Genomic DNA, 23,408 nt, shown 5'->3' with positions numbered 1-23,408 from the left:
AAATTCAGTATTTTAATCCCACTATCAGGTAATTTCTCTTGTAGTATTGTAATTCACTGCCACGAACTGGCTGCCCATCTTGCCTCCCAAGGTCTGTCAATTCATGGTGGATACAGATCACTGTTCCTTGCTCTCTGTCCCTCTCTCTCCTAAAAGATGCTATCGCCCATGAAGGAGAGTCAGAAAATTGGCAGCATATCTGCTCTGGAGATACTGTAGTTCACAAACTGAATATTATTAACATAACCAACCATGAAATTCAGCATATGTTTACATTCTGAAGCCCCAGAAGATGAGGAACCAACATGTTCTCTATTTCTATCAGACGGGAGTGGTGAGTTCCAGCAGCAGGAAGGTGTAACAGGTGAGAACGTTAATCCTCTGTTACTACGCAAGCACGAATTTCTGGCAGAATAACCTCAATTCTGTATGACTATGTGCTTTAGGCCTGGAAACAGGACCTTGAAACAGCTCGTGTTCACAAGCTCCTCTGTAAGCAATGAACTTCAAACATTGTTTCTCAAGGGTTTGTAGTGCAAAAGTCTGCCTACAGCAGTAACACAAGGTCTTGCCTGCTCCCTTGTGTGCCAGGGCACACTCTCTGTGAAAGACAGGCTGAAGCCCAAACCCAGAGCTCTGCTTATTAGCCAAGCAGTAAATACAACCATGTGCTGGCTAGCCAGCTGCATAACACCTGTGCTTCACCTGCTTCACCTTCCTTTCTTCCCTCATGTGTAACTGCTTTTTTTTTCCCACCCTGAAGTTGTAAGAATTTAACCTTTCAAGGTTTGTACATATTTGCAAATACAGCTAAGTTGGTCAGTGTGTTCAAAAGTCCTTTGAGGTGGAAATGATTCATGGAAAAGGAAACACCAAATACTGGAATTGCTTAAGCCTCATTTCCTTAGATAAAGAGATAAAATGATTACTGTGCACAGTGTCAGCTAGATAACACTTGTAACATGATCTCTTCTGCTCAGTTCACTATTCACTACTTTTACCAGCATTTTATTCCCAAGCGTTAGTATGTTGAGAACTAAAAACTCACGTGACTTTGCTCAGAATTTCAACATGTTTACAATTAATTGCTTGCACCTATGAACTAGCTAGCTGTCATACATTCAATATCTGCAACATAGATTTTGTACAGTAATAGTTTTCAGTCAGAAAGGCCTGTTGCATCTATTGGGTGTTTGACAATGCATTTTGGTGACATTTACTGAACATCATGATGCTGGTCAACAGTTTTACTATACTACATGTTGGCTGACAGTTACACCTTTTGTCAAATTGATGTGCATCCTCAATTCTTCCCAGTGTTCCTGTTTACTTTGAAGTGTTCCACAAGCAGATCGGTATGACAGGCAGGTGTTTCTGGTCCATTTGCCTTGGATATTAAATAAACATAACTTTACTTGTTCGGCACAAATGCTGCAAAAGGTTGGGTGCAGATTCCCTGCTGCAGCCCAGTTTAGGACCCATCATTCATCTTCCCTCCCAAACACCAATTCATCGGCCCACATCTGCATTATTCCTGATGTTGTCACTTCCTCAGCATATTTCAAGTGTTTTCTTTACTTCATGTAAATGCACATTTTCAGTGCAGTCTCTGTAACCATTGTGTTTTATAGCATAGTATGCTTTTTTCAGCACCTAGCTTCCCATGGTTTCCTTGCTGGGTAAGCAGGAGATCTCTGTCTCTCTTGCTGCAAAATACAAATAAAATTGTCCTTTAGAAATGTGGTCTCAATATCAGCAAAATGGTACTGTAAATTTTATACCGCCGTATACACAAAAAAGCTTTCTTTCCTAGGGCCTTTCTTGAGAAGGTCACACCGCAAATCCTGTGCCCAGTTCTGGACCCCTCAATTCAGGAAGGACATTGAGCTGCTGGAGCGTGTCCAGAGAAAGACAAAACAGAGCTCAAGCCCTGTGAGGAGTAGCTGAGGGAGCTTGGAGGAGACTCAAGGAGGACCTTACTGCTCTCTACAAACACCCGAGAGGAGGCTGTAGCCACGTGAGGGACAGTCTTTTCTCCCAGGCAAACAACAATAGGACAAAAGGACACAGTCTTTAACTGCTCCAGGGAAGGTGTAGGTTGCACATTAGGAAGAAGCTCCCCACAGGAAGGGTGGTTAGACATTGGAATGGGTTGCCCAGGGAGGTGGTGGAGTCACGACTCCTGGAGTGTTTAAGGAAAGACTGGGAGTGGCACTCGGTGCCATGGTCTAGCAGACAATGTGCTCAGTCACAGGTTAAACTCCATGACCTCAAAGGTCTTTTCCAACCTAACTGATTCTGTAAATTGCTTTCTACATCCACAAGCTACTACCTTAGCGTTGCCAAAGCATCGGATTTCGAGTCGTGCAATACGGCAGCTCACTTGAACGAACCTAAGGCTGTAACTCGGAGGGGAAACTCGTCGCACACCCCGGAACTCCACAGCAGGAGCCGCCCGAGCCAAGGCGGGCGCGGGGCCGCCGCTGCCCGCGGGAAGGGGCGGGGCCAGCCGCGCATGCGCGAGGCTGCGGGCGCGGTCACGCGGGGCGGGCGCACGCGCGGTGCGGATGCTCGCGCCGCCGTTCGCGCCGCCGTTCGCGGCGCGGCTCCATGGGGAGAACATGGCTCCCTTCCCCGAGGAGGTGGACGTGTTCTCCGCCCCGCACTGGCGCATGAAGCAGCTCGTGGGGCTCTACTGCGACAAGGTAGCGGGCCGGGGCGGCCCCCGCGCCGCTGCCCCGGGGCGGGCGGGAGGGTTTGGGGAGTGCGCAGCTGTCAGCGCCCCGGCCCCGCCGGTAACTTCTGCGCTGCGCTGCCGCGGGGCTCCGGGGCCCCTCCCGGGCTGCCGCTGCCGCTCCCGGGCTGCGCCGGGCCGGGGCTGCCCGCGCTGCCGTGCCGGGCCGGCCGGCGGGCGCCGTGTTGCGCTCCGCCCGGCGCTGAGGGGCGGCGGTGCCGCGCAGGGAGCGCGCAGGGAGCGCGCCGCCCGCCCGGCCGCCCCGGGCAGCCCGGCAGAGCCGCCACCGGGCCTGGCGCTCCCGGGGCGGGCGGCGCGGCCCGGCCGGGTTTGTCGATCAGCCGGGCTGGGCACGGGCGCGGGGCGTGCTGCCCACTCACGGTCTGCCAGGGACCCTGCTTGCGGTTCTGTGCACAGCGTTCAGCTGGTGAGCGGCTTAAAGATACTCTAGGTATGTTCTTTTATTTTGCTCGTGGGCAAAAGTAGTTTTTATTCTTGCATCAGGGTAGTTAAGTAATCAAGGCTGGTGTGTCACCTGAAAGGCAAACTTCTCTGCAGCAGCTTTGAGTGTTGTGGGAGGGTTTTGGGCAAATACTTCACAGCCAGCACTCCTACTGAAAGAAGTTGTGCCTCCCATCTTCGGGCATAAATGCCTGTTTGGAGAACCAGATTGGCTACAGACATTTAAAAGAGGGGTGCAGTTACATGAGAGGCAGTTATAATAGCTTACTGCTGCTAGCAGCGTGGAAAGTTCATGCTTCCTTCCCGATTTCCACATGCTACCTTTCACTGTTCTGGGATTCACCAGGTCCTTTTGTGAGCCTGTTCCATTTGCTAATAGTTAAAGAAGACCTAGAGTTGTTCTTTGCGGGTTTTGCTAACTGAACAGGCTGAGCACAGGATCTAGGGGGAGGAGAAGGGGAGACCTTGTGTAGTTTCTTTCACTTTGCCTTTCATCTGAGCGTACATTTGCCATCAACTTAATCTGTGGCGGCAGAAAAATTTGTGATCTCATAACAGAGCGGATTTTATTTGAATGGAAACAAACACCTGGGGCTCCTCACTGACCCCTGGTAGCCGTTTCAGCATGTTGTAGACAGCAGCTGAACAAGTTTCATTTAAACCTCCAGATCTTGTAGTCATTCGGGTTTTATTCCTAGAGAGGCATTTTTGTCACTTTTATTGAGCCTCCCACAAAGTTTTGACCAAATTTACCATGCCTGATAAAACTACCTAGGGAGCAATTACTGGTTTTCCTAAGTATTAGAAAATTTGATTAAAACTACCTACTTTGTAATGTTCATAACCTTTCATTTTCTAGCAGTTTTTATACAGGAATTTGCTTGCTCTCTTTTTCCTTTGAAGAAGTGCAAAAATGAAGGAATGGCACTTTTTTTTAAAGCATTCAATTTTGCATGCTTTAACCCTGTTTCAGAACTTGAGGTCTGTGACTTTTATAATGGTAGCTTTGCACCAGAAAAACTTCCAGATTGTTTTTGAATTTTCTTCTTGTATGATTGAGATGCTGTAATTAGATAAGACTGTAGTTCTGCTTACATGGCAAATATAATCTCCAAAGCCATGCTCTTTATAAGTTTTGTTTGACCTTGAGGGTTGTTTTATTTTGTGAATTGCATGTTACCTGTGTTCATCGGGTTCCCTGTACACTGTAGTTGCTGCTAGTGTCTGAATTAAGTAAATTCCGCCACATCTTAGCGAGGGTGAAATGGGCTCATCCGTGCTTTGCTTCTCAGGAGAACGATTCTGATGTTTCCGATGGATAAAGTATGTAGACACTTAAATAATCCTTTAGGACAGAGACACACAGTTTAGTTTGTTCTTCCAGGACTTCGTGTGAGACAGAACAGTAAATTGGACATTAAAGCTGTTTGTTGCTTTAGGAAGGTTATCTTACTTTTTTAGTTGTTGCTAGCAAAGGTCTCACTGTACCTTTGCTATGTTCTTAAATGGCATTTTTACCTGTGTTGTATACAGTGCCCTGGACTTGGATAATAACAGTAAGTAGAATTATGTTTAGTAAGGAAATCCACACTGTTATCAAATCTGTCTCCTACTCTGATGATAAGAAAATTCGTTAAGTGCTCTGAGGATGTCCCCCCTGTAGGTAGTGGAGTGCTACAGCAGACAGTCTTTATAGCTAAAATGCTTGTCCTGATGTCTGACGTCATCTTTGCTACAAATAGAGCAGATTCTGTTTTCCCATCTCTAGTGAACCTCTTCGTTTTCAGAAAGATCCTGTGCTGATTTGCAATTGTAGCCGTGTCCTCCATCTTAGTTATGTGTTCTCTGGCTTAAGCAAACAGATTCATTTTACTTCATTATGTGGGTCACGCTTGCTGTACCTCAGCGTACTTGTTGCTTTTGTCAGGACTAAGCTGCCATTCTCTTACAGTTTAAGCCATCTGACTGCTGCTGTTACGGCTGCCTGCCTCTCTTGCTCCCATCAGCGCTTGAAGTGACTCACAAAGGCTCTAAACCGGCAGAAAACATTTTTTTTTGAAGCGGGGTAGGTTTTCTGTTGATGTAGTGCTGCCAGCAACCACTGGTCAGATCAGTACTAAAGCCAGTGGGAGGCAGAGAGTGGGACTGTGACAGCCAGCAACTAGATTGACTGAAGCTACGGTGAAACCTCAGCCTAATTATGTCTGTGTTTTCCTGAAATCTTGTGCAGAATGGGACAATGCTGGTACCGAGTAGAGCAGATTTGTTGTTCTGCAGTCTTTTTTTAACAGCAGCATATTCTCTTTGTGCTTCTCTAATCCCATGCTTCTCTGAGGACTGATGCTTGAATTCCCTTTCATTTTTGTCATTAGACTCCTATCCTATATGTAGCAGTACGCACTGTCCAAGTCAGTATGCTGATGTCCAGTGAGGCAGTTCCTGTTGTCGCATTATGGTCTTGTGTTTTCTGCACTCGAGAATGTGCCACTTGTGTATTACCAGCTTTTCTAGCTGTGCCTGAAAGTGTTGTATGTGTCATGAGCAAGGCAACACAGATTTCAGCTAATAATGAAAATCCCATTTTGGTTTGGCTGGACACTGGTAGCTTGGGTTTGAGAGCACTGTTTGCAAGTGCTTGAGCTACCCTGCAATTTCCTGCAGACTCAGTTAGTTTGCTGTAAGCCAAAACAGTACCAAAAACTGTAGAGAAATCATGATCTGTAACATGTATCATTTTCCTTTTAAGTAGTTTGGTTATCAAAAGGAAGTCAGATTCTTTTTTTCTAAACAAATCTGTGCTGGCCAATTGTTACTTCTTAGAGTTTCAGGATCGGGACTACTCAAGTAACAAGACTGTGGGCTATGTACAGACTGCGATTAAATTTTGGCTAGGCCTTCCCCAGAAACAAGACAGCTGATCTTTCAGGGTGGGATTTCAAACTTCCTGCTCTCTTGTGGAGTTACTGCAGCCAAGGCGTGTTTTCAAATCTTTGTGTTACAGAATTGCCTAGCAAGTTTAGAGTGCATTAGGAACCAGAAAAATGGCTGCACTCTTAAATGCTGTAATGCAGTTAGTTATCTGTGTTTGATGACTTGTTCTCATGTCTTTGTCTGCGTCTCAAAACTAGTGTGAGACTTCATACTATGACTGAGTGGATGTAGTAACTGGCTGCTGCTGGAAGGGTTAATTGCTGATGATATCGTTTGTGCTTGTCTGGCACCTTGATGAGCAGCTAGTTCATCTAAAGGACTGAATCGAAAGGTGATTCAGTAGAACTGGCTCACTAAGAGGTCAAACAAGCTCCAGAACCAGATTGTCAGTATGGGAGAAGGGAACAGGATGAACCGTGGCAGGGGGGAACAGCTGCCTTAATAGCTCAGCTTTATTGTGAAACCTTTGCATGTTTGAGCAAAAACATCTAAGGTCCTTCTTTTGTTTGCCTGATTTCAGTCTCCTGTGATCTCATCTTTCTACAAAAGATTTCTGCAGTTATTTCTCATGGTTCAGTAATTTGGCTGGTTCTTCTTGGAAATTTGGATCAATTTTTTCATATTCTACTTACTTGAACACATTGAACTTGCATAAATATTTAACTAGTATTTTTCTTTTCTAGTCCACACTTCTGACTCTTTGCTAAAAATTAATTGCCATAAATACTTTTCCTAATTAATTATTTCATGAAGACTTGAGCAAAGAAGACATTGTTTTGCTGTTGTCATCTGCCTTTCCTGTTAAATAGTTGGCTGAAAGTATCACTTTTCTTCTCTTATAATCTGTGTTCTCTGTCCTCCTAGTTTGAAATCTAAATGTTGTTCTGTTCAACTTACCTGCAGTCAAGTGCTCTTGTTTTTTGGGTGGATTTTTTGGGGGCTTTTTGTAAGATTCTTTTCAAAACTTCCGTACACCTAGAAAGTATCTTTTGATAACTTGCATTTCTCTTTAATCTTTGTTGATTCTCTTCCTTGCATTCTTTGGCTTCTGCTGAAGAGAATTTTCTTGTGTTAAATTGGTGATTTTCTTATGTCATCTGTAGTATGATGAACTGTTTAGGAGTGAAAAACACTCCCGAGTGAAGTTTTGGCATTGTAAAGCATTGGACAGGGCATTATATGACCACGTTAAGATCACACTTTTTGTGGCAGCCAGGGGGACTGATATCTGAGAAACTGGACCAATTATTAACTTAGGACTTACTGTTTCAAAGTGAAATGTTTTTCCCTTGATGCCCTTGAGAACAGAAAATGCCTGTTCCAAGAAGATAAGTGTATCTGTGTTTCTAATAAAAAAATGCTGTTAAAGCATTCATTCTTCTCTTGAAATCCCTTTTCAATATTTCAGTACAGTGCCAGTGTTGTTTCAAGTAAGTGTGTGTTGATTTAGAAATTCATAGTATTTGGTTATTCCCAATTAATGTTCTGTAGCATTGAGCATCTGCCTTCACCTATGTTTAGAATGAAAGAGCTACTTGAGATGTTTAGTCCTAGTAAGTCTGCAAATGGTGGGCTATGCTGTCACTGCAGGCAAAAGATGGAAGGAAATTTCTTCCTTGTGTGGAAGGAAATTAAATCTCCTCATTAGCATCCTGAAATAGGCAAGCAATTTGTTGTCCATGTCTTATTTCATCAAGGGCCGTACCAGTTATCTTTCCATCTTACGTTATGGATGCTGAATATGTGCTTTAAATATCTACATTTTAAAATAAATGTATTTTAAGTGCCACAGGAGGTCTGAAATGGGGGACAACAGTGATAAAATGTGTTTGGAGTTTTATTGAGGCTCTTCAGACCTGCATAGCAATTTCACTCCCTTTTTCAGGACACTCTTAGCACTTGTTGCTATCTTCTCACCATTTCTTTAATTTTGTCTATTGAAACACCTATTTTTTCTTACTTACCAGATGCTTTTATATCTTTTTTGCCTTCATAAGAAAAACCTGAGGGTATTTTCTTGTGCCAGACGTGGTAGCAGTTTTTTCTCCAAGTAATTGCTCATTAACTGTTTTTGCCCTTGCATTGTATGAAAAAAGTTTTCTGTTCACCCTTCACATAGTGCTCTGATCTTTCATCCTCTCTCCCAGTCTGCTCTGGAGAGCAGAAACAACCCACCTTTGTCCTTCTCTGCTTTAAGAAACAATTTATTCTCTCACATTCAGTGTTAAAAAAAAAAAAAAAAGAAATTGACCCCGTCTAAAAATCCAGGAACTGTAATCAGAGTGTATCAGTGTTAGTACAGGTTTTGAGGTTTTGTGCAGGTATCCTAGAATATGCTTTAACTGATTAAATAGTGCAAGCTGTAATTCTTGAGAGACTTGGCTTTTTGCTTTTGCAGTTAGTGCCCAAGATGAGTTAAACGGGGGTGGTGAATTTTTCCAATGTCTACCTTTGTGTTAGGAAATTGTAGTGAGACTGATACAAAGATGCAAAGACATTTTTGCTGTGGTTCTGTTTAATGAGTTACTGCAGTGGGAGATTTCTCTTTTGGGACTTCAGGTACGACCTCGCAGAAGGCTGGAAGACCAGGTCTTAGTAGGAGCCTGTATCCTTGAGGATATAAAACAGGAAAGAGGTCTTCCATGGCATCTAGAATAGTGTGACACAGATAGATAAATAACAGCATAGTTGCAAGTGTTCATCATGCTTTTATTCAAGGCCCTCATAGCTCATATATTTTGTAGATTTTTAATTGGTTTTAAATTTTTTATTATTTCTGTTTCTTCTCTACAGACCTGGTGACAGCCTTTCTTCTTCTATCCTTGGTAGACTTCTACCTGTGGAAGTCACATGGTGGAGGAGGCTTAGCTAATTTTATCAGTGCTTCCTGAGCTGTGCTTTCTACTATGAACCCCAAGGGGATCTGACACTTGTAGCAATTGCATCACTGAAAATCTTGATCGAGTTAGTCCCATGTTGTTATTCATATCTCATTGTGAAATGCTCTTCATGATTCAAAACCTCATCTATAGGTGTTCATTAGACAAAATTGGCTGTGGCTGTAATACAAGACAGTAATATGGAAGACACCAGTAAAAATGGAAATACAATAGGTTTTTTCATTGTTCCCTTATGCTTGGCATTTATCAGCTTGATGTTAGCCTTTGAAAATAGAATATGAGGTTTTACCTTCCCTGTTGCTAGTGTTCTTTGAAAACAAAATAATTTTGTGTGCCTGAATCTTTGAGTTAGTATAGTGTTTGTTGATTGGTTTTGGTTTGTGCTTTGTTTGTTTGTTTTGTTTGATTAGTTGGGTTTTTTGAAAAGCTATTTCAAGATTTTAGTGATGCTGCAAAACAACTGAGAAGATTACACAGGACAGGGTTGCGTAGGGAAGACAACAGAAAGAAGGGCATTTGAAAGCTTTGAATTTCTTGTTGAGTTCTGCCATATCCTGTCCTTCCTGCCTAACTAATTGCTATTATTTTGGGTTGACCCATTTCCAGGAAAAGTGCCCAGGGTAGAAAACTGATTCTCCCCTGATTTAGGCTTCATACACATGAACAGGGAGTGGGAAGCAGTTTAGTTAGTTCCCTTAATGTTCACCTCGTATACCTTTACGTATGAGAGCAAGCCAAGGAGAGGTGACACTGAGGACGGTCATTCTCTTGGCTAGGCTACCTTGGCACCCGAGTTCTTCCTTGGGGACAGTATAAACTGAGCTTCTTGTGGGTTCCTAAATAAGACATGGCTTGTAACTGGGCATTAGTAGTGCTCCAGCCAGGTGAAAAATGAGCCCAGTAAAAGGCACAGCTCCTCCCTGGATTAGTACACCAGATGGGTTCATCTTGCAGCTGCATAATTGCTACCACATATTCCAGGGAAGCAGCAGGAATGTACAGTTAGAGGCAGGGCTGCTCCTTCTGTGTGTTTCCTCCTCCATCCCCATGCCCTAATTTCCAAGCAGATTAAGTACAACATGAAACTGCATGCTCTTGGTGTTGACACAGGCGCACCTTGTTATGGTCTTTGTTCCTCCATTTTCTTGTGCCTGAAATTGAGATAATACCTCTGCAGAGTCTGGGTTTGTCCTTTGAATTTTAGTGCTATTGCATATGCGGAGTGCTAATACATAAAAATGTAACTGGGAGAATACATAGCTGACTAGTAATGCCTGCTGCTTTTTCTTCTGGTGCTGTTCTATTCTAAAAATCATTTGGTTTATTTTATGGAATCATAGACTAGCATCATAGTCTGTATTGAGTCAGAAGGGACCCATCAGGATCATCGAGTCTAACGCCTGTCCCCGTGCAAGAATTCCAACCCGGAGAGTCACACCATGTGCCTTACAGTATTGTCCAAAAGCTTCTTGAGCTCTGTCAGGTTTGGTTTTGTGACCACTTCCTTGTGGAGCCTGTTCCAGTTGCCAACCACCTTGTGGGTGAAAAACTCTTTTCTGATATTTATCCTGGTATCTTTTTTCTTTTAATCAGAACGGTCTACCAGCTCCATAATGAAAAGTATTTTACTGTTTTTTAAATTAGTTTTAAATCTGCTGAGTTAACTGGTGTTAGAAATCGACATTGATTATCAGGAATATTATGTCTTTTATTTCACATCCTGTTGCTATCGGCTGATTGTATAAGTCTTAATGTGGTTATACATGGAAAGGAGAATATAGAGGAATGGTCTGTCAAAAATGTTACTTGTGATGACACATGAAAAAGAACAACAACTAATCAAGAAGACCAGGAAGAAAAAAATGTCTTCAGTTCTTTTTAGATTCCAGACCGAATTTTTAACGCTAGTGGTTGTTCAGAATTCAGGTGCTGATAGGGAAAACCTTCATTTGAAATTAAGCGGTTTGTGAATTTGTAGCCACATTAAACTTTTAAACCTTGAGAAATTACTCCATTTTAAATTTGTGAAATCTGTTGGGAGAGTAGAAAAATCAAATTTTCCTCTCCTATTCTCCTTCCTCATATTTTGTAGTTTTCCAGCTTGTAGTTGGGAATAGAGATACTTGTAACTGGGAAAGTTAGCAAGCAGCATAAACTTTGCTTACTGCTGTGGTAGTCTGATAAGGGCAGTGTACTTTTTCTTTATTCCTCTTTGCTGCTTTCTCCTTGTTGGTTCATAGTATGCTTGGATATTTTTAAGGAAGAAGCAAACATTTTTCACTCATTAAATGTATTTTTGGCATAGTTAGTAGGAAAAAACTGTTTCAGTTTACTCACCGTAAACTAACGTTACTGGAAAATTAATTTTCTTCTTCTAAGAAGATATTTTTCCACATTGACACGTGTAAAACACTTCCAGGAACCAAATTAAATACTGTGTTTTGATTGGTGATTTAATTAGCAGTCTTGAGCTTCCTTATTTATTCACAACCGTGTGGATAGAAATGTCTCTGCCTTCATCAGACAGAAAGTTTTCATTTCTTTAATGAAAGCGCTAAAGGCACAAGGGAGATGGAAGAGTTGAATGTGGAGTTTTTTCAGTTGAGTGTCATGAACGTGAAACACTGTCTAAATAGCAGTTGCTGTTAATACTGTTCTTAAAGCACAAAAATTAAACAGTATCTTTCAGTAAGGAAAGATGGGTGTTTGCTACAAGTCTGTACATTCATCTTGACTATGTTAATGGCTCTGTTATAGTCCAGTGAGTTAGAGACTCAACTAAAACTGGCATGTGATTGTCTGACCTACAAAGATTTTTCATGCCTGGCTATGCTTTAATTGCATCATTTATTTTCTTTTAATAAAGGTTTAATAAATAAAGTTAGTACTCCATTTAAAAGCTCCTGGCTACTTCTAGACTGTGCCTGCATCAGCCATAGGTCTCTGAAATGTTTCAAACAGACTTTACAATACAAAGGACTGACTGTTGTTTCGACAGTTGCTCAGGCTGTTTGGATTATGAATAATTCTTAAATTTCAGGAGCCACCAAAACTGTTGCTCTTGTGGTACTGCTCCTCAATTAGAGTTTGCATTCCAAACACAGAACCAATTGTACTGTAATGTACAGCTGTTTAAATGTAATGTCTTCAGAAGCGCAGAAAGCTCCCAAGTATCTTGAGCACTGGTGGCTGTGGTATAGTGTGGTGTATTTTAAGCCTGTTCAGGGGTCTCACGTGCACTGTGCTTTATATTTTTGATGAGTCAACAAAACTCTCTAATACAGTCCATTTCCTCCCCTTGCCATTCTTTGAGTTTGGGGGTGTGTGGTTTTCTTCTTGCACTACTAAACTCCTGCACTAGTTTTCCTTGTTAGAGCTGGTGAAAAGTGGACCTCAGAATGGAGTAACTGCTGTCTGTTAATAGTTGTTAATGTCTTGGTCCCCCATCATGAGACTTCATCAGTCCTGGTAATGAAATTACAGATCTGACCAAGTGGCTTTGTTGCTAGGCTACCTGTCCTCTCAAAAACCAGTTGTTCTCAGCTTTGGCTGACCTTTTTGATACAGTGATTTCTGATTCAAGTATAGTTACTTAACTTCAGTATCCTCTCCACAGTTCCTAGTCTGTTGGATATCTGCTGGAAGCCTCAGTAGCAGAGGTGAATATACAAGTGTTTCATGTTACAGTGGCTTCTATAACAATCCATTCCTAACGGATGTTCTTAAATTGCATACACAGAGTGTAGGGTAGAAATGGCCTTTGGAGCCAAGATCTTTTCCCGTTAGGGATACATAACAATGTATGCCTCAAATCCTAACAGTGCGTTACAGACTTCAGTTTTTTTCTGACTTCTGTCAGTAGTTGGTCTAAAGTGTATTGGAAAAAAAACCCAAAAAACCCTCTTAAACTTCACCCTGTTTTCTCTCTCTTCTGAGGCTAAGCAAATTTGTCTTTCATAATGAGAGTCATGTTGCTCATATGTACAGCATGTAATGTACAGTATGTACAGCTGACTTGGAGTTGCATAAGGACTTGGCAGGTGTCCAGCGTGTTTCAGTTGCATTTTGCTGGTGGCTGCCAGGAAGTGGCAATGCAATGTCACAATGAATAAGTACATTTGGGGGTTTTTAATGAAAAAATGTTTTGCATATCTCAATTTGTAGTTGTTTTTGATGTAAGTATTATGTATGAATATGTATGTCTCAGATTCCTATTTCTTGTAAAACCTATAGATTCCAGAGTCTTCGTAGCTAAGCCATTTCTGAATATTCCGGTAGCTTGTTTTCTGAGTTGAAGTCTACTTTTAGAATGCTTGGTCTTGTATACTGCTGTGGATTGTGGTTCTTGAAGCTGCACATGGAGTAAAGCGTAAGAATGGAAAAGACCCTGTTTTTCTACATTCACCAAAGGAAAATACAGTTTTAACATGTATTGTTGCCAGCGGTGACTGTACACATGTAAAAATCGCCCTGTTGTATTACCTAGAACTTTGTGCTGTCTTGACTTGTTAGGTTTTGCTCCATTGTAAACCTTCTCTAACTGCTGATACAGTTTGTATTCACTGGTAGGACTCAGTATTCCTTGTGCATAATACATCCCGAAAGATGGGCTCAGAGGCCTATGTTAATGGCTTTTTGGTATGGACAAGAATGTGGATCTGGGAAAGGGGCTGAGCCTTTCAGTAATCTGCCAGGCTGGGGAGATTGCATTGACTTCTGCCAGGAAATCTATCTACATTTGTTTACCTCAGTGTTTCACAAGATTTGGTGTATGTTGCTTAAATACAACTTGATTTTACTGGCTTCATTTTATGTAAAAAGCTGAAGGTGTTTAGCTTTTATAAGTAAGGGGAGCGATGAATCCCTGGAGCTAATACCTGTTCTAAGGATTTCACTTGAGTTTGACATGATTTTCATTGGTTTTTTATGAACTTTTCTTTCTCCTAGCTTTCCAAGACCAACTTCTCCAACAACAATGATTTTCGGGCTCTGCTGCAATCCCTTTATGCCACATTCAAGGAATTTAAAATGCATGAGCAGATTGAAAATGAGTGTATCATTGGTTTGCTTCAGCAGCGTAGCCGGACAGTGTACAATGTGCACTCGGACAACAAACTGTCAGAGATGCTTAGCCTTTTTGAGAAAGGGTTAAAGAATGTAAAGGTAAGTAGACTATAAGAGAGATTTGTGACCTGAGGGAAACATGCTGTGATTACGTATTAGTTTGCCTTGACTCATCTTAATATTCTCTGTGAATAAACTAAGGAGGAAGAAGAAACATGTATGTTTTTTGGATACTTTCTAGTCTGAAACCCAAATGCTTTTGCCATTCACCACAGTTACTAAATTTCTAGTAAAAATTCTTTTCAGAGATGTGTTTTCTGACAGATGCTCATCACTGTGTAATTGGAAGTGTTTTGGAGAGACAGGCATGGAAGTTTCAAATATAGAGGCTGTTTTGCTAACTGGTCAGACGTTTCTGGCTATAGAAATAATGCGATTTTACTTTGTTAGGAAACCTTGAGGTTTTTTTTTTTTTTTTTTTGTGGTGCACAGTTTTGTATTATTGTCAGAAATGGAGTTGATTCCCAGACTTGCAAAACCAGCATTGTTTTATTCTGTGAGTCATGTACTCCTTCCAGTAATCTGTAGGTCAGCAGTCCTGTTAATGATCCAGTCGTCAAGGAACTCTAAATATTTTTTTCTCCAGCTGGCTTTTTTGACAGTGACTTAGATATAAGTTCTTCTCCAGTAGAAGTCTTCTTGAATTCTTCCATGTCTTTCTCTTGGGGTACCCAGCTCAACTCCCTCTTCCTGCCCCTAAGAACTAGAGTCTCCAGTAGTCATTTGACATCCCATGTTGCATTTCTAGTATGTGTGGTCCAGATTTTCAGTAAGGAAAATACCAAATGTGCAGTTGATTGACTCCATTTTACCATCTACACTTGGTTTTGACCTGGGAACGTTACAAATAATTTTTTCCCTACGCATAATAAACCTTAAATTTTATCTTGTGCCCATTAATGAAACAAGAAATGAAGGAAAGTGGAAGAGGGCAATTTAACACTTGGCTTTGTGTTACACCTTCTCTGATAGGATGCTAGTGTTATTCTGTTACTTCATTTTTTAAGTGTGCAAAACCAGATTTCTTTAGTTCTCTTTAGATATGTTAACTTTAGTTAATGTTTACCTATTTTTAGGGAGTGATTAGTTTAATTTAAACTGATGGCTTAAGCTTGTCTCGGTAGTAGTCAGGGTTTCTTGATGTTGTAGAAGTTTGAAAAGAAAAACAACATTTACAGTAAGAGTTAGGAGGAACTTCAATATGTTGCAATTACTGGGCAGATTTCAGAACCAGCTTCTTATTGCTAACTCAGAGAATAAGCTAACAAATTGTTACATGAGGTTGGTTTAACTTGAATGTTTAAATGTCAGTTACATCTTTATTATTTAAGAGTTCTTTCAATTTCCAAAGTAAAAATCTCTACAGCATGTCTGACTATAAATTTTGTTTCTAATTTGGAAGTTAGAATTTTAGAATAACTAAGGTAAAATGCATTCAGTTAAAAGATGAAGTAGAACTGTTGTATCCTAGAATACTTCATATACAAACCATACAAATACTTAAATTAGTCTGTTACTACTTTGTACTTTGTGTGAGATTGTAGATTGGCAGATTTCAGTCTTTGCTCCAAAGTAAAAATAGGATTAGATAAATGAATTCATATATGCTAAGAAAATAAGTTGGAATCAGGCAGGAAGGGAATACTTTTCTCTGCCTGTTAACAGGCCAGTACAGAATGTCAGCGTCATTAAGTAAACACGTTCTTACCATGAAATAGAGCAAACCTACTGCATGCATGGGAAGGGCATAATGGGCTTTCCTTTGAACCACTGCTTTATTGGACAGTTCAATCCTTGAAGGACTGGATGAGATGGGGTAACCATTTAGTCTTTGCTTTTTTCTCAGAATGAATATGAACAGCTAAACTATGCGAAACAGCTGAAGGAGAGATTGGAAGCCTTTACCAGGGATTTCCTTCCTCATATGAAAGAGGAAGAGGAGGTAGGTAAAAATTTTCTTTAGATGTGATGGTGATCTTCCTTGGGATTTGGAACGACTAAATAGGGACAAATGGCTTAGAGGTTCATTGGTTTTTAAATTACATGTTTTTATTGCTATGCTAATTTGCATTCAGGACTATTGTGTCCTTGTTCAGTTCTCTGACTGGAAAGTGATGTGTTGTGAAACTGAATATGTTGGAAGTTTATGATGAAATTCTGATTCTTGAAAAAATTGATAACAAAAGTCCACTGTGGCTGGGATTTGTTTGCATCAAGTGGTTAAAATGGATATGTAGCAAAACTTAAATGAGAAAAGAGAGGTCCTGTAAACCAGTGCTTCATGACTCCAACTGACACTCCCAAACATCTTCTGACCTATATTTGAAACACAGACTAGTACTGCCAGTCTGATGATTTATGGGTATCCGAAAACTGGGAAGCATCTTCTGAAGTCTGTCCAAGGGAAATCTTTTCTCATGTTTTTGTTCCTTGCTACTTTGCCTTCCGTGTGAGTACCTTGATAAGTTATATAGATTAAGCAACTTGAATCCCTTCCCTTTTCTGGTGGGGAAAGCAATTAAAACAGCTTGCCTGATGCCGGCAGTGATCTGTTAGAAAGTAGAGGGTAAGAATGCAAAACTTCCATGGTCCTGTCCTTAGGTTCACTTACTGTATGACACGTTTTACTTCGATAGAATTTGAAATGGGAAATTCTGTGTTGGCAGGTCTGTGTAGCATTATTGACTATTTCTGTCAGCACCAGTTCTTTTTTTTCCCCTTTTTCCTTTGTTAGGTTTTTCAGCCAATGTTGATGGAATACTTTACTTACGAAGAGCTGAAAGATATTAAGAAGAAAGTAATTGCACAGCACTGCTCACAGAAAGAGGCTGCAGAATTCAGAGGTCTCAGTAAGTGGAATCAAGCAGAAGAGCTTCAGAAGGTCTTTAAGTATTCTGTGGATGAGAAGGCAGATCAAGGTGAAGCATCTAATTAAAGTAACTTTCAAACGGCAGTTTTTATCTAAAAAGCCACACCAGTGGCATACCTAAAGTTATGTACAGGCAGAGCAGTTCTTTTAAAATGGGCATATCTGCAAACCAGTTTTGAAACTGGTTTCAGAAACTTTACTGTTTGATATGGGCATCTTGGCAGGTTGTAATGTAGATAGTACTTCACTGTTTACCTATTCTCAACCTTCTTCTGCTTCCTTCCCTCCCATGCTAATATTTGATACAGTAAACAGATGGAAATTGTAATTAACTTCTAATTTCACACTTCCATTGAAATGATATTTTCTATTTGCAGACTCTGCATTTCATTCTTGGTTTTCAGGACAGCCTTGTAATCTTTTCCTGTTGATGTTTTAATAGCACAGAATAGTTAGCCAAGTGACAATATTTCAAATTAAAAGCATTCACCTTCCCAGCTCCATTCTCCAACTTTCCTGGGCCTCTCAGGAATGAGAAAGGAACTGTGAGTGTGGAGTAATGGAAGGGAATGAATCTGTGCAGCATGTGAATAGGTGAGATGAAATGTGTGTTCTGAAAGTGGATATTTATTTTGCATTTATCTCTAACTACCTTTTCTGATGAAACTTAGAATAAATGGATAACTAATAAAGTACACTTCAGGCATGTTTTATGACTGCTGAGTCAGCCTAAGCTGTCAGTATTTACAGTTTTCACTATTTAAAAAAAAAAAAAAATGATGCCCCAAGGAAGAGGAGTTATTGTACCAAAAGTGTAATGCTGGGGTGTGAGTCTGATACGTAGAGCGAGCTCTCATGACCTGAGTTTGTGATGTTGATAAGATGTGCTGCTCCTTTTAGAAAAACTTGACAAATTGCTCTGTAATCAGATTTTTTGGATGAAACTTGACTTCTCTGAACTACTCAGCTGGTCATTTTCTGCCCTCCAGGTGAAGCCTTCAGAAAAGATCATGGTCCATTCTGTGAAATAGTACTGAGTCTTAACAGATGTATGTGACAGACGTAGCTTTGTGGCATTACTTACTTGCTCTTAAATCCAGCTGGAATAGCAGTTTTGGAGCAGTAGTAATTCTGCAATCATTGTGTTTTAGACTTCGGGAGAGGAGAATATGTTGTGTCTTGCATTCATTTTTTAGAAAGGAAAGAAAATAACATAGCTTGCAGTCCTGTGCAGGCTTAACTGCATTTTCATGCAAAATTCTCTGTAACTTATGCAGCAACATGCTAGTTGTACAAATAAATACATTGATTCATCAAGTAAAACTGTAATTATATTTTTTGAAGTAGCAATAGCGTATCACTTGGTTAAGTTTACATTATGCTCACTTTTGGAGCTTCTTACACAAAAAAAAATCTGATGCTTCTCTCTCTGTGAAAGTTTTAGGTACTTTAGAAATAAAACCCCACTGTTAGTAAAACCTGCTAATTCGAAGGACTCCTGAAAACTACTTCAGAAGTATTTTTTTTCAAGGAAATTGTTCTGAAACAAAACATTAAAAATCTCTTAAAACAGCAAAAGGCCTCACTAACCAAAGCTCTGAATTTCTTATTTTATATAGTTGGCAGCTCTCTTTGCAGTATGGCATTTAGGGAGAGCTATTGGAATAGTTCCTACTGCTGTCTGTTGAAGTATTAATTACAGTGGTCAAATTTTAGTCTCTAATCTAGTACTTAGTATTACTTTACAACCTGAATGGCTCATCACCATTCAGAAGTTAAAATTATCAATGCTAGTAGCTAAAGCTAGAAGTAAAATTCAAGACAGCTGCAAGGAGTTGAGCATGAACTTTTCCATGTCCCAGTCAAGAGGCTGAGCGCTTCCAGCAAGAGTGGTCCCAGCTGGTAGGTTCCACGTGCTAGTACTATTTCCTGGGAATATGGCAAACCAGGTACAGATACCATCTGCAACAGAAGGCATTTTTCTTAAAGCATTTCATTTATAGCAGGTAATGCTTTCATCTTTCTGTAGTTGAGTAGCATTAATTTCCTTTTTTTTTTGAATGAATGAGCCAGATGAGAAAGTGGGAAACAGAAAACTGAGCTGGTTTGTTGTTGTTGTTATTCAAGGTGTTGTTACAGTGAAAGCCTTTTAAAGCCAAACTATTACCTATCTTTAACAGCCGTTAAAATTTTTTCAGACACGTTCTTTTCATTGTTCTCATCAAAATGGGAGTTCCACTACTGTTATTAAAGCTGTGAGGCTGTGCTTCACTTAACACACACTTTCTGTATTTCAGAAACCGAAATAACAGGGCACACCACAAATATTACTAATCTCCCTCCTGAAGTAATGGTGACCATTTTCAGTTACCTTAACCCCCAAGAGTTATGTCAGTGTAGTCAAGTAAGCACTGAATGGTCACAGTTGGCTAAAACTGGATCTCTGTGGAAACATCTTTACCCTGTTCGCTGGGCCAGAGGTAAGTTCCATTTAGCTCCTTTGAAAGCACATCAATTATCAGAATTTTTGAGCCTCTAAAAAAGAGTGTTTTAGTATAGGTTGTCATATACAGTGAGCCTGACAGCTGAGCATGTGAGGTGTACCCTTCTGACAAGGATAGTGTCCTGAAACTTGATTAAATGTTAAAAATCCCTAAAACATACTTCCATCTTGTAGAAGTTAGAAACTAGAAGTTGTCTTGGTTGAAACTCATGAGTAGATTTTGTATCCAAACAGTTACCTAGTTTTACTGAGGTAAAAACCCCCATTTTTTGCTTGTATGAATGCTAATACTATGTTCACTTATACAATATCTGAATTATTTAAGAATCTAAGAAGTTTTGAATTATAAATGCTGCTGTTACACCTATAGTAAAATAATTTTCTTAGGTTACTAGGTAGAAATAAAATGCATAACTGCAGGAAGGAAGTTTAAAATTAGTGGAGTTCTAATGTTCTCTCACAATCTAGTCTTTTTATATTCAAGCTTCAAAGAAAATGAAATGAATCTTTAGTTTTAGTATTGATTCTTTAGGTATATTACTTCAATAACTTCTTCTGCAGTAAGTGTTTTTTTATAACTTTTTTCCCCTCAAACTCTCCTGTTAATTAGAATTTCCTATTGAGAAGTGTGACTTTTGCAAAAGTACCTGTTCAAAAGACAAAATACTCTCTATTCCAATGAGGCCAGTTGCAAGTCATCAGAGTGTATTTGTTTGTAGCTTTATGTCCATATTTATGTGAGTATTAAAGAATCACTGGAGTATGGCACTGCAGGCTTCACAATGCTGCCACGTCAGTGTAGTTCAGTAAAAGGAGAAACTGTGCTGTTTAATAAGTTTTTGTATGCCTTTAAGATTTTAAGAGAGAAAGCTGTGTTTATATAACTTAGCTTTAGAGATACATAAAAACTAAAAACATCTTTCTGGCCAAACCTTAATGGCTTCTAAAATTTGTACAAGGTAGAGAGGAATCAAATAACTTTCTGGTCTGAATTACTTCTTTTTGTTTGGGTAAATCTTCCTGAAAACAGTAGTTTGGTTCCAGAGCTTCCAAAGACTGAGTAGAGAGGCTTCAAAATTCAAATTCTTAAATTTTCATTTGAAACATCATTGTCTTGATAATTCAGTGCTGCACCCACACCAAAAAAAGATAATTGGCAACTGCTTAAAATAAGTGCTTCAAACCTGGTTTGGCACAACAGGAATCTGGTCTCATGACATACTGTTTGTACTACTACAGTTGTTTGTGCAGAAGTGCTCTAAAGTGGATGGAAGCTTCTCAGGTGGGATTAACTGCCACAGGGAGGGGAAAAGAACTGTAGTTTTATGTAGGCTTAGTTAAATTTTTAACTTTTTTTCCCCTCCTAGTACCCAGAAGGCTTCTGAGGCTTCTTATGTAATATGAAGATATTAAAGACAATGAGAAATGTTGCCAAACACTTTTATGCCACAGTTGACAATGTTAGGATTACATTGTCATTGTGTTATTCATATAAGAAACCTTGTTCTTTTAGATACTACTCAACAGAAGTTGCTCTTGCTTTAGGAGGAGTAGGGTTCCCCCCTGTGAGGTAGTAGAATAAGGTGGTTTGTTTTTCAGCATGTCTACATCGAGGGAGGCAGCAGAGCTGCTTATCCTGAGCCCAGCACTGCAATATACCCAAACTAGAAGTAAATTAGTGACTGTGCAGTAACCTTCGGGGGGAGGGTGTGCTCCACCAGCTAAAACAGCAGAGCTGTTGCTGATCTTCTCGTTCATCCAGATGTTCTGAAAAATGGTTGTGTATTGATTTGAGTCATATGTATGTTGTCAAGTACTGTGTAGTACTTAAGTAGGGTACCTACGGAATTCGGTTTTTGCGATCTCGGAGTTGTCATGTGCAGGGACTAAAACCAGGCTGGTTAACTGTTTATCTGTGATATTCCAGAGGAAAAGAGAGATGTCTGCAACCAAGTATTAACACTAAAAGCTGGTGATTAATTTATTTACCAGAAAGAACTTGAGCACCTAGACACTCCAAGTATTCCATGATTTTAACTTATTTTTGTGATTATATTGGTCTCTACTAAGTTAATAAGGACAGCAGGTGTATCTCAGAGAGGCATAATAGGCTATGAGTTCTGGGATGGTACTGAAACCGTTGCAAGAATCTTTTGAAGCTTAAGGATAAAGCTCAGACAAAGAATTGTGTTAAGGTTTAGTCCAGCCTTAGTTGAGATGAATTCAGAATTCATTTATGTCTCTTAAATTAGGTCACAGTATACTGAAAAGTTATCAGTGCTGGTTTCTGCTGTGCTGAAAAATTTTTATTAACTTTTTTTCCTTCTTTTTTTTGGGGGGGTGGTGGTGAGTAGGTGATTGGTATAGTGGTCCTGCAGCAGATACTGAGACTGAACCTGATGAGGAATGGGTGAAAAATAGAAAAGATGAAAGTCGTGCTTTCCAGGAATGGGATGAAGATGCTGACATAGATGAATCTGGTAGGTAAAATTGATTTTGGTGTATTGGTTATTTTTTTCCTGAAGATGCCATAGCTATAAGGAACAAGTTGAGTGGAAAAAAAGGGGGATGGGGGTTGGCAGGAGAGAAGCAGGCATCTGATTTTAATGACTGGAATTAGTTTGTCTAGGAAAGAGCAAACATGAGGGCAGGTAGAGGAGTTACAGGGATGTGTCTGGAGGTAAAGGCTAGGCTTCATCTCTTCAGAAAGTTTGAATCATCTTGCATCCACTCCTAGGCTTGACATAAAATTTGTCTTAAGCTGTTAAATCACAGATACATACATTTATATATACGTATATATATATGAAATGCCCTGTGAGGTAGTATTTTGATACCTAAAACAAGTTGGTGGAAACAGCTGCCCGGGGCAGCCCTGCGCGCTACATAATATGTAGTAAATATTTTTCCAAGTCCTTTAATGATTTTAAGTGTTTCTCTCTGGCTTTATTTGCAGAAGAAGCAGCTGAAGATTCACTTGCCATTAATATAGCACAAATGGAAAAACGTTTACTTCATGGCCTAATTCATCATGTCCTCCCGGTTGTAGGCTCCTCAGTGAAGACACTGGTATTGGCCTACAGTTCTGCAGTGTCCAGCAAAATGGTGTGTAATTTGAAACTTGCATTTAATAATTGTGGCTATGCAATCTTTAATTAATAACTGACGTGCTTGGGTAGTGTAAGTGGGTTGCAATCTAAAAGAGTATTAATTTGCAGGTTGTCTCTAGACACTGTGTGCAACCTTACTGACTTGTAACTTTACTGATTCTTTTCCTTTCTTTTTTCAGGTTAGACAGATATTGGAGCTTTGCCCCAACTTGGAATATTTGGATCTCACTCAAACTGATGTTTCAGACTCTGTATTTGAAAGGTTAGATAATTGTTGTTAAATCCAGCTTTTTAAGTGGGGGGGGGAAACATTCAAACATTTCTTAGTCCATTGCCAATAACGAAAGAAAGAGAACCTAGGTTGAGAACTCCCATGTGACTTATGACTAAGAACTAAACCAGAGTAACAAGTCATTGAAATACCAAGTGAAACAGGTAACTTTGTAGTGGCCTTTTAAAATTCTCTGTCTTCACTATTGGATGCTTTTTACCTATCAGTGTGTAGCTATCCATAACAATAGTTGTGTTTTGCTGTGGTATTAACAACTTGTCCATAGATTTTTATGGAGTTGCTCAGTTAAGGAAGTTCCTTGGTCTGCTACAGCTGGTAGGGTGTGGAATACTGCTATTTCAGACACTCAAATCAAGCAGTAGGCAAAGCTCTAAGGCTTAGGTATATTGCCTATGGATTCCTGAGTTTTACTGAGGCCTGCAGGAATGTCCTTGATGTCAGTGGGATGGTGTGTGGATGCAGAGCCTGCACCAATGGGTCCTA

General features: G+C 40.1%; 1 protein-coding gene across 3 annotated transcripts in view; it reads left to right on the top strand.

The window, feature by feature from the left end:
• The first annotated feature begins 2,540 nt into the window (after window positions 1-2,540).
• Window positions 2,541-23,408, top strand: part of FBXL5 (F-box and leucine rich repeat protein 5) — a 33,951-nt gene continuing 13,083 nt past the window's right edge. Inside the window, exons 1-8 of one of the 3 annotated variants that reach the window (XM_032109322.1) lie at window positions 2,541-2,705; window positions 13,975-14,190; window positions 15,998-16,093; window positions 16,886-17,069; window positions 19,318-19,500; window positions 21,878-22,003; window positions 22,480-22,628; window positions 22,813-22,895. In XM_032109322.1, coding sequence (XP_031965213.1) covers window positions 2,568-2,705; window positions 13,975-14,190; window positions 15,998-16,093; window positions 16,886-17,069; window positions 19,318-19,500; window positions 21,878-22,003; window positions 22,480-22,628; window positions 22,813-22,895 — 1,175 coding nt within the window. In that variant the 5' untranslated portion in view covers window positions 2,541-2,567. Of the gene's footprint in view, window positions 2,706-3,121; window positions 3,186-13,974; window positions 14,191-15,997; window positions 16,094-16,885; window positions 17,070-19,317; window positions 19,501-21,877; window positions 22,004-22,479; window positions 22,629-22,812; window positions 22,896-23,408 lie in introns of those variants that run through there. The other 2 variants (XM_032109324.1, XM_032109323.1) reach the window with 2 other exon arrangements.

The sequence above is a fragment of the Corvus moneduloides genome, chromosome 5, assembly GCF_009650955.1.
Source record: "Corvus moneduloides isolate bCorMon1 chromosome 5, bCorMon1.pri, whole genome shotgun sequence".
Classification (NCBI taxonomy): domain Eukaryota; kingdom Metazoa; phylum Chordata; class Aves; order Passeriformes; family Corvidae; genus Corvus; species Corvus moneduloides.
This window is presented reverse-complemented; position numbering and strand designations above follow the sequence as displayed.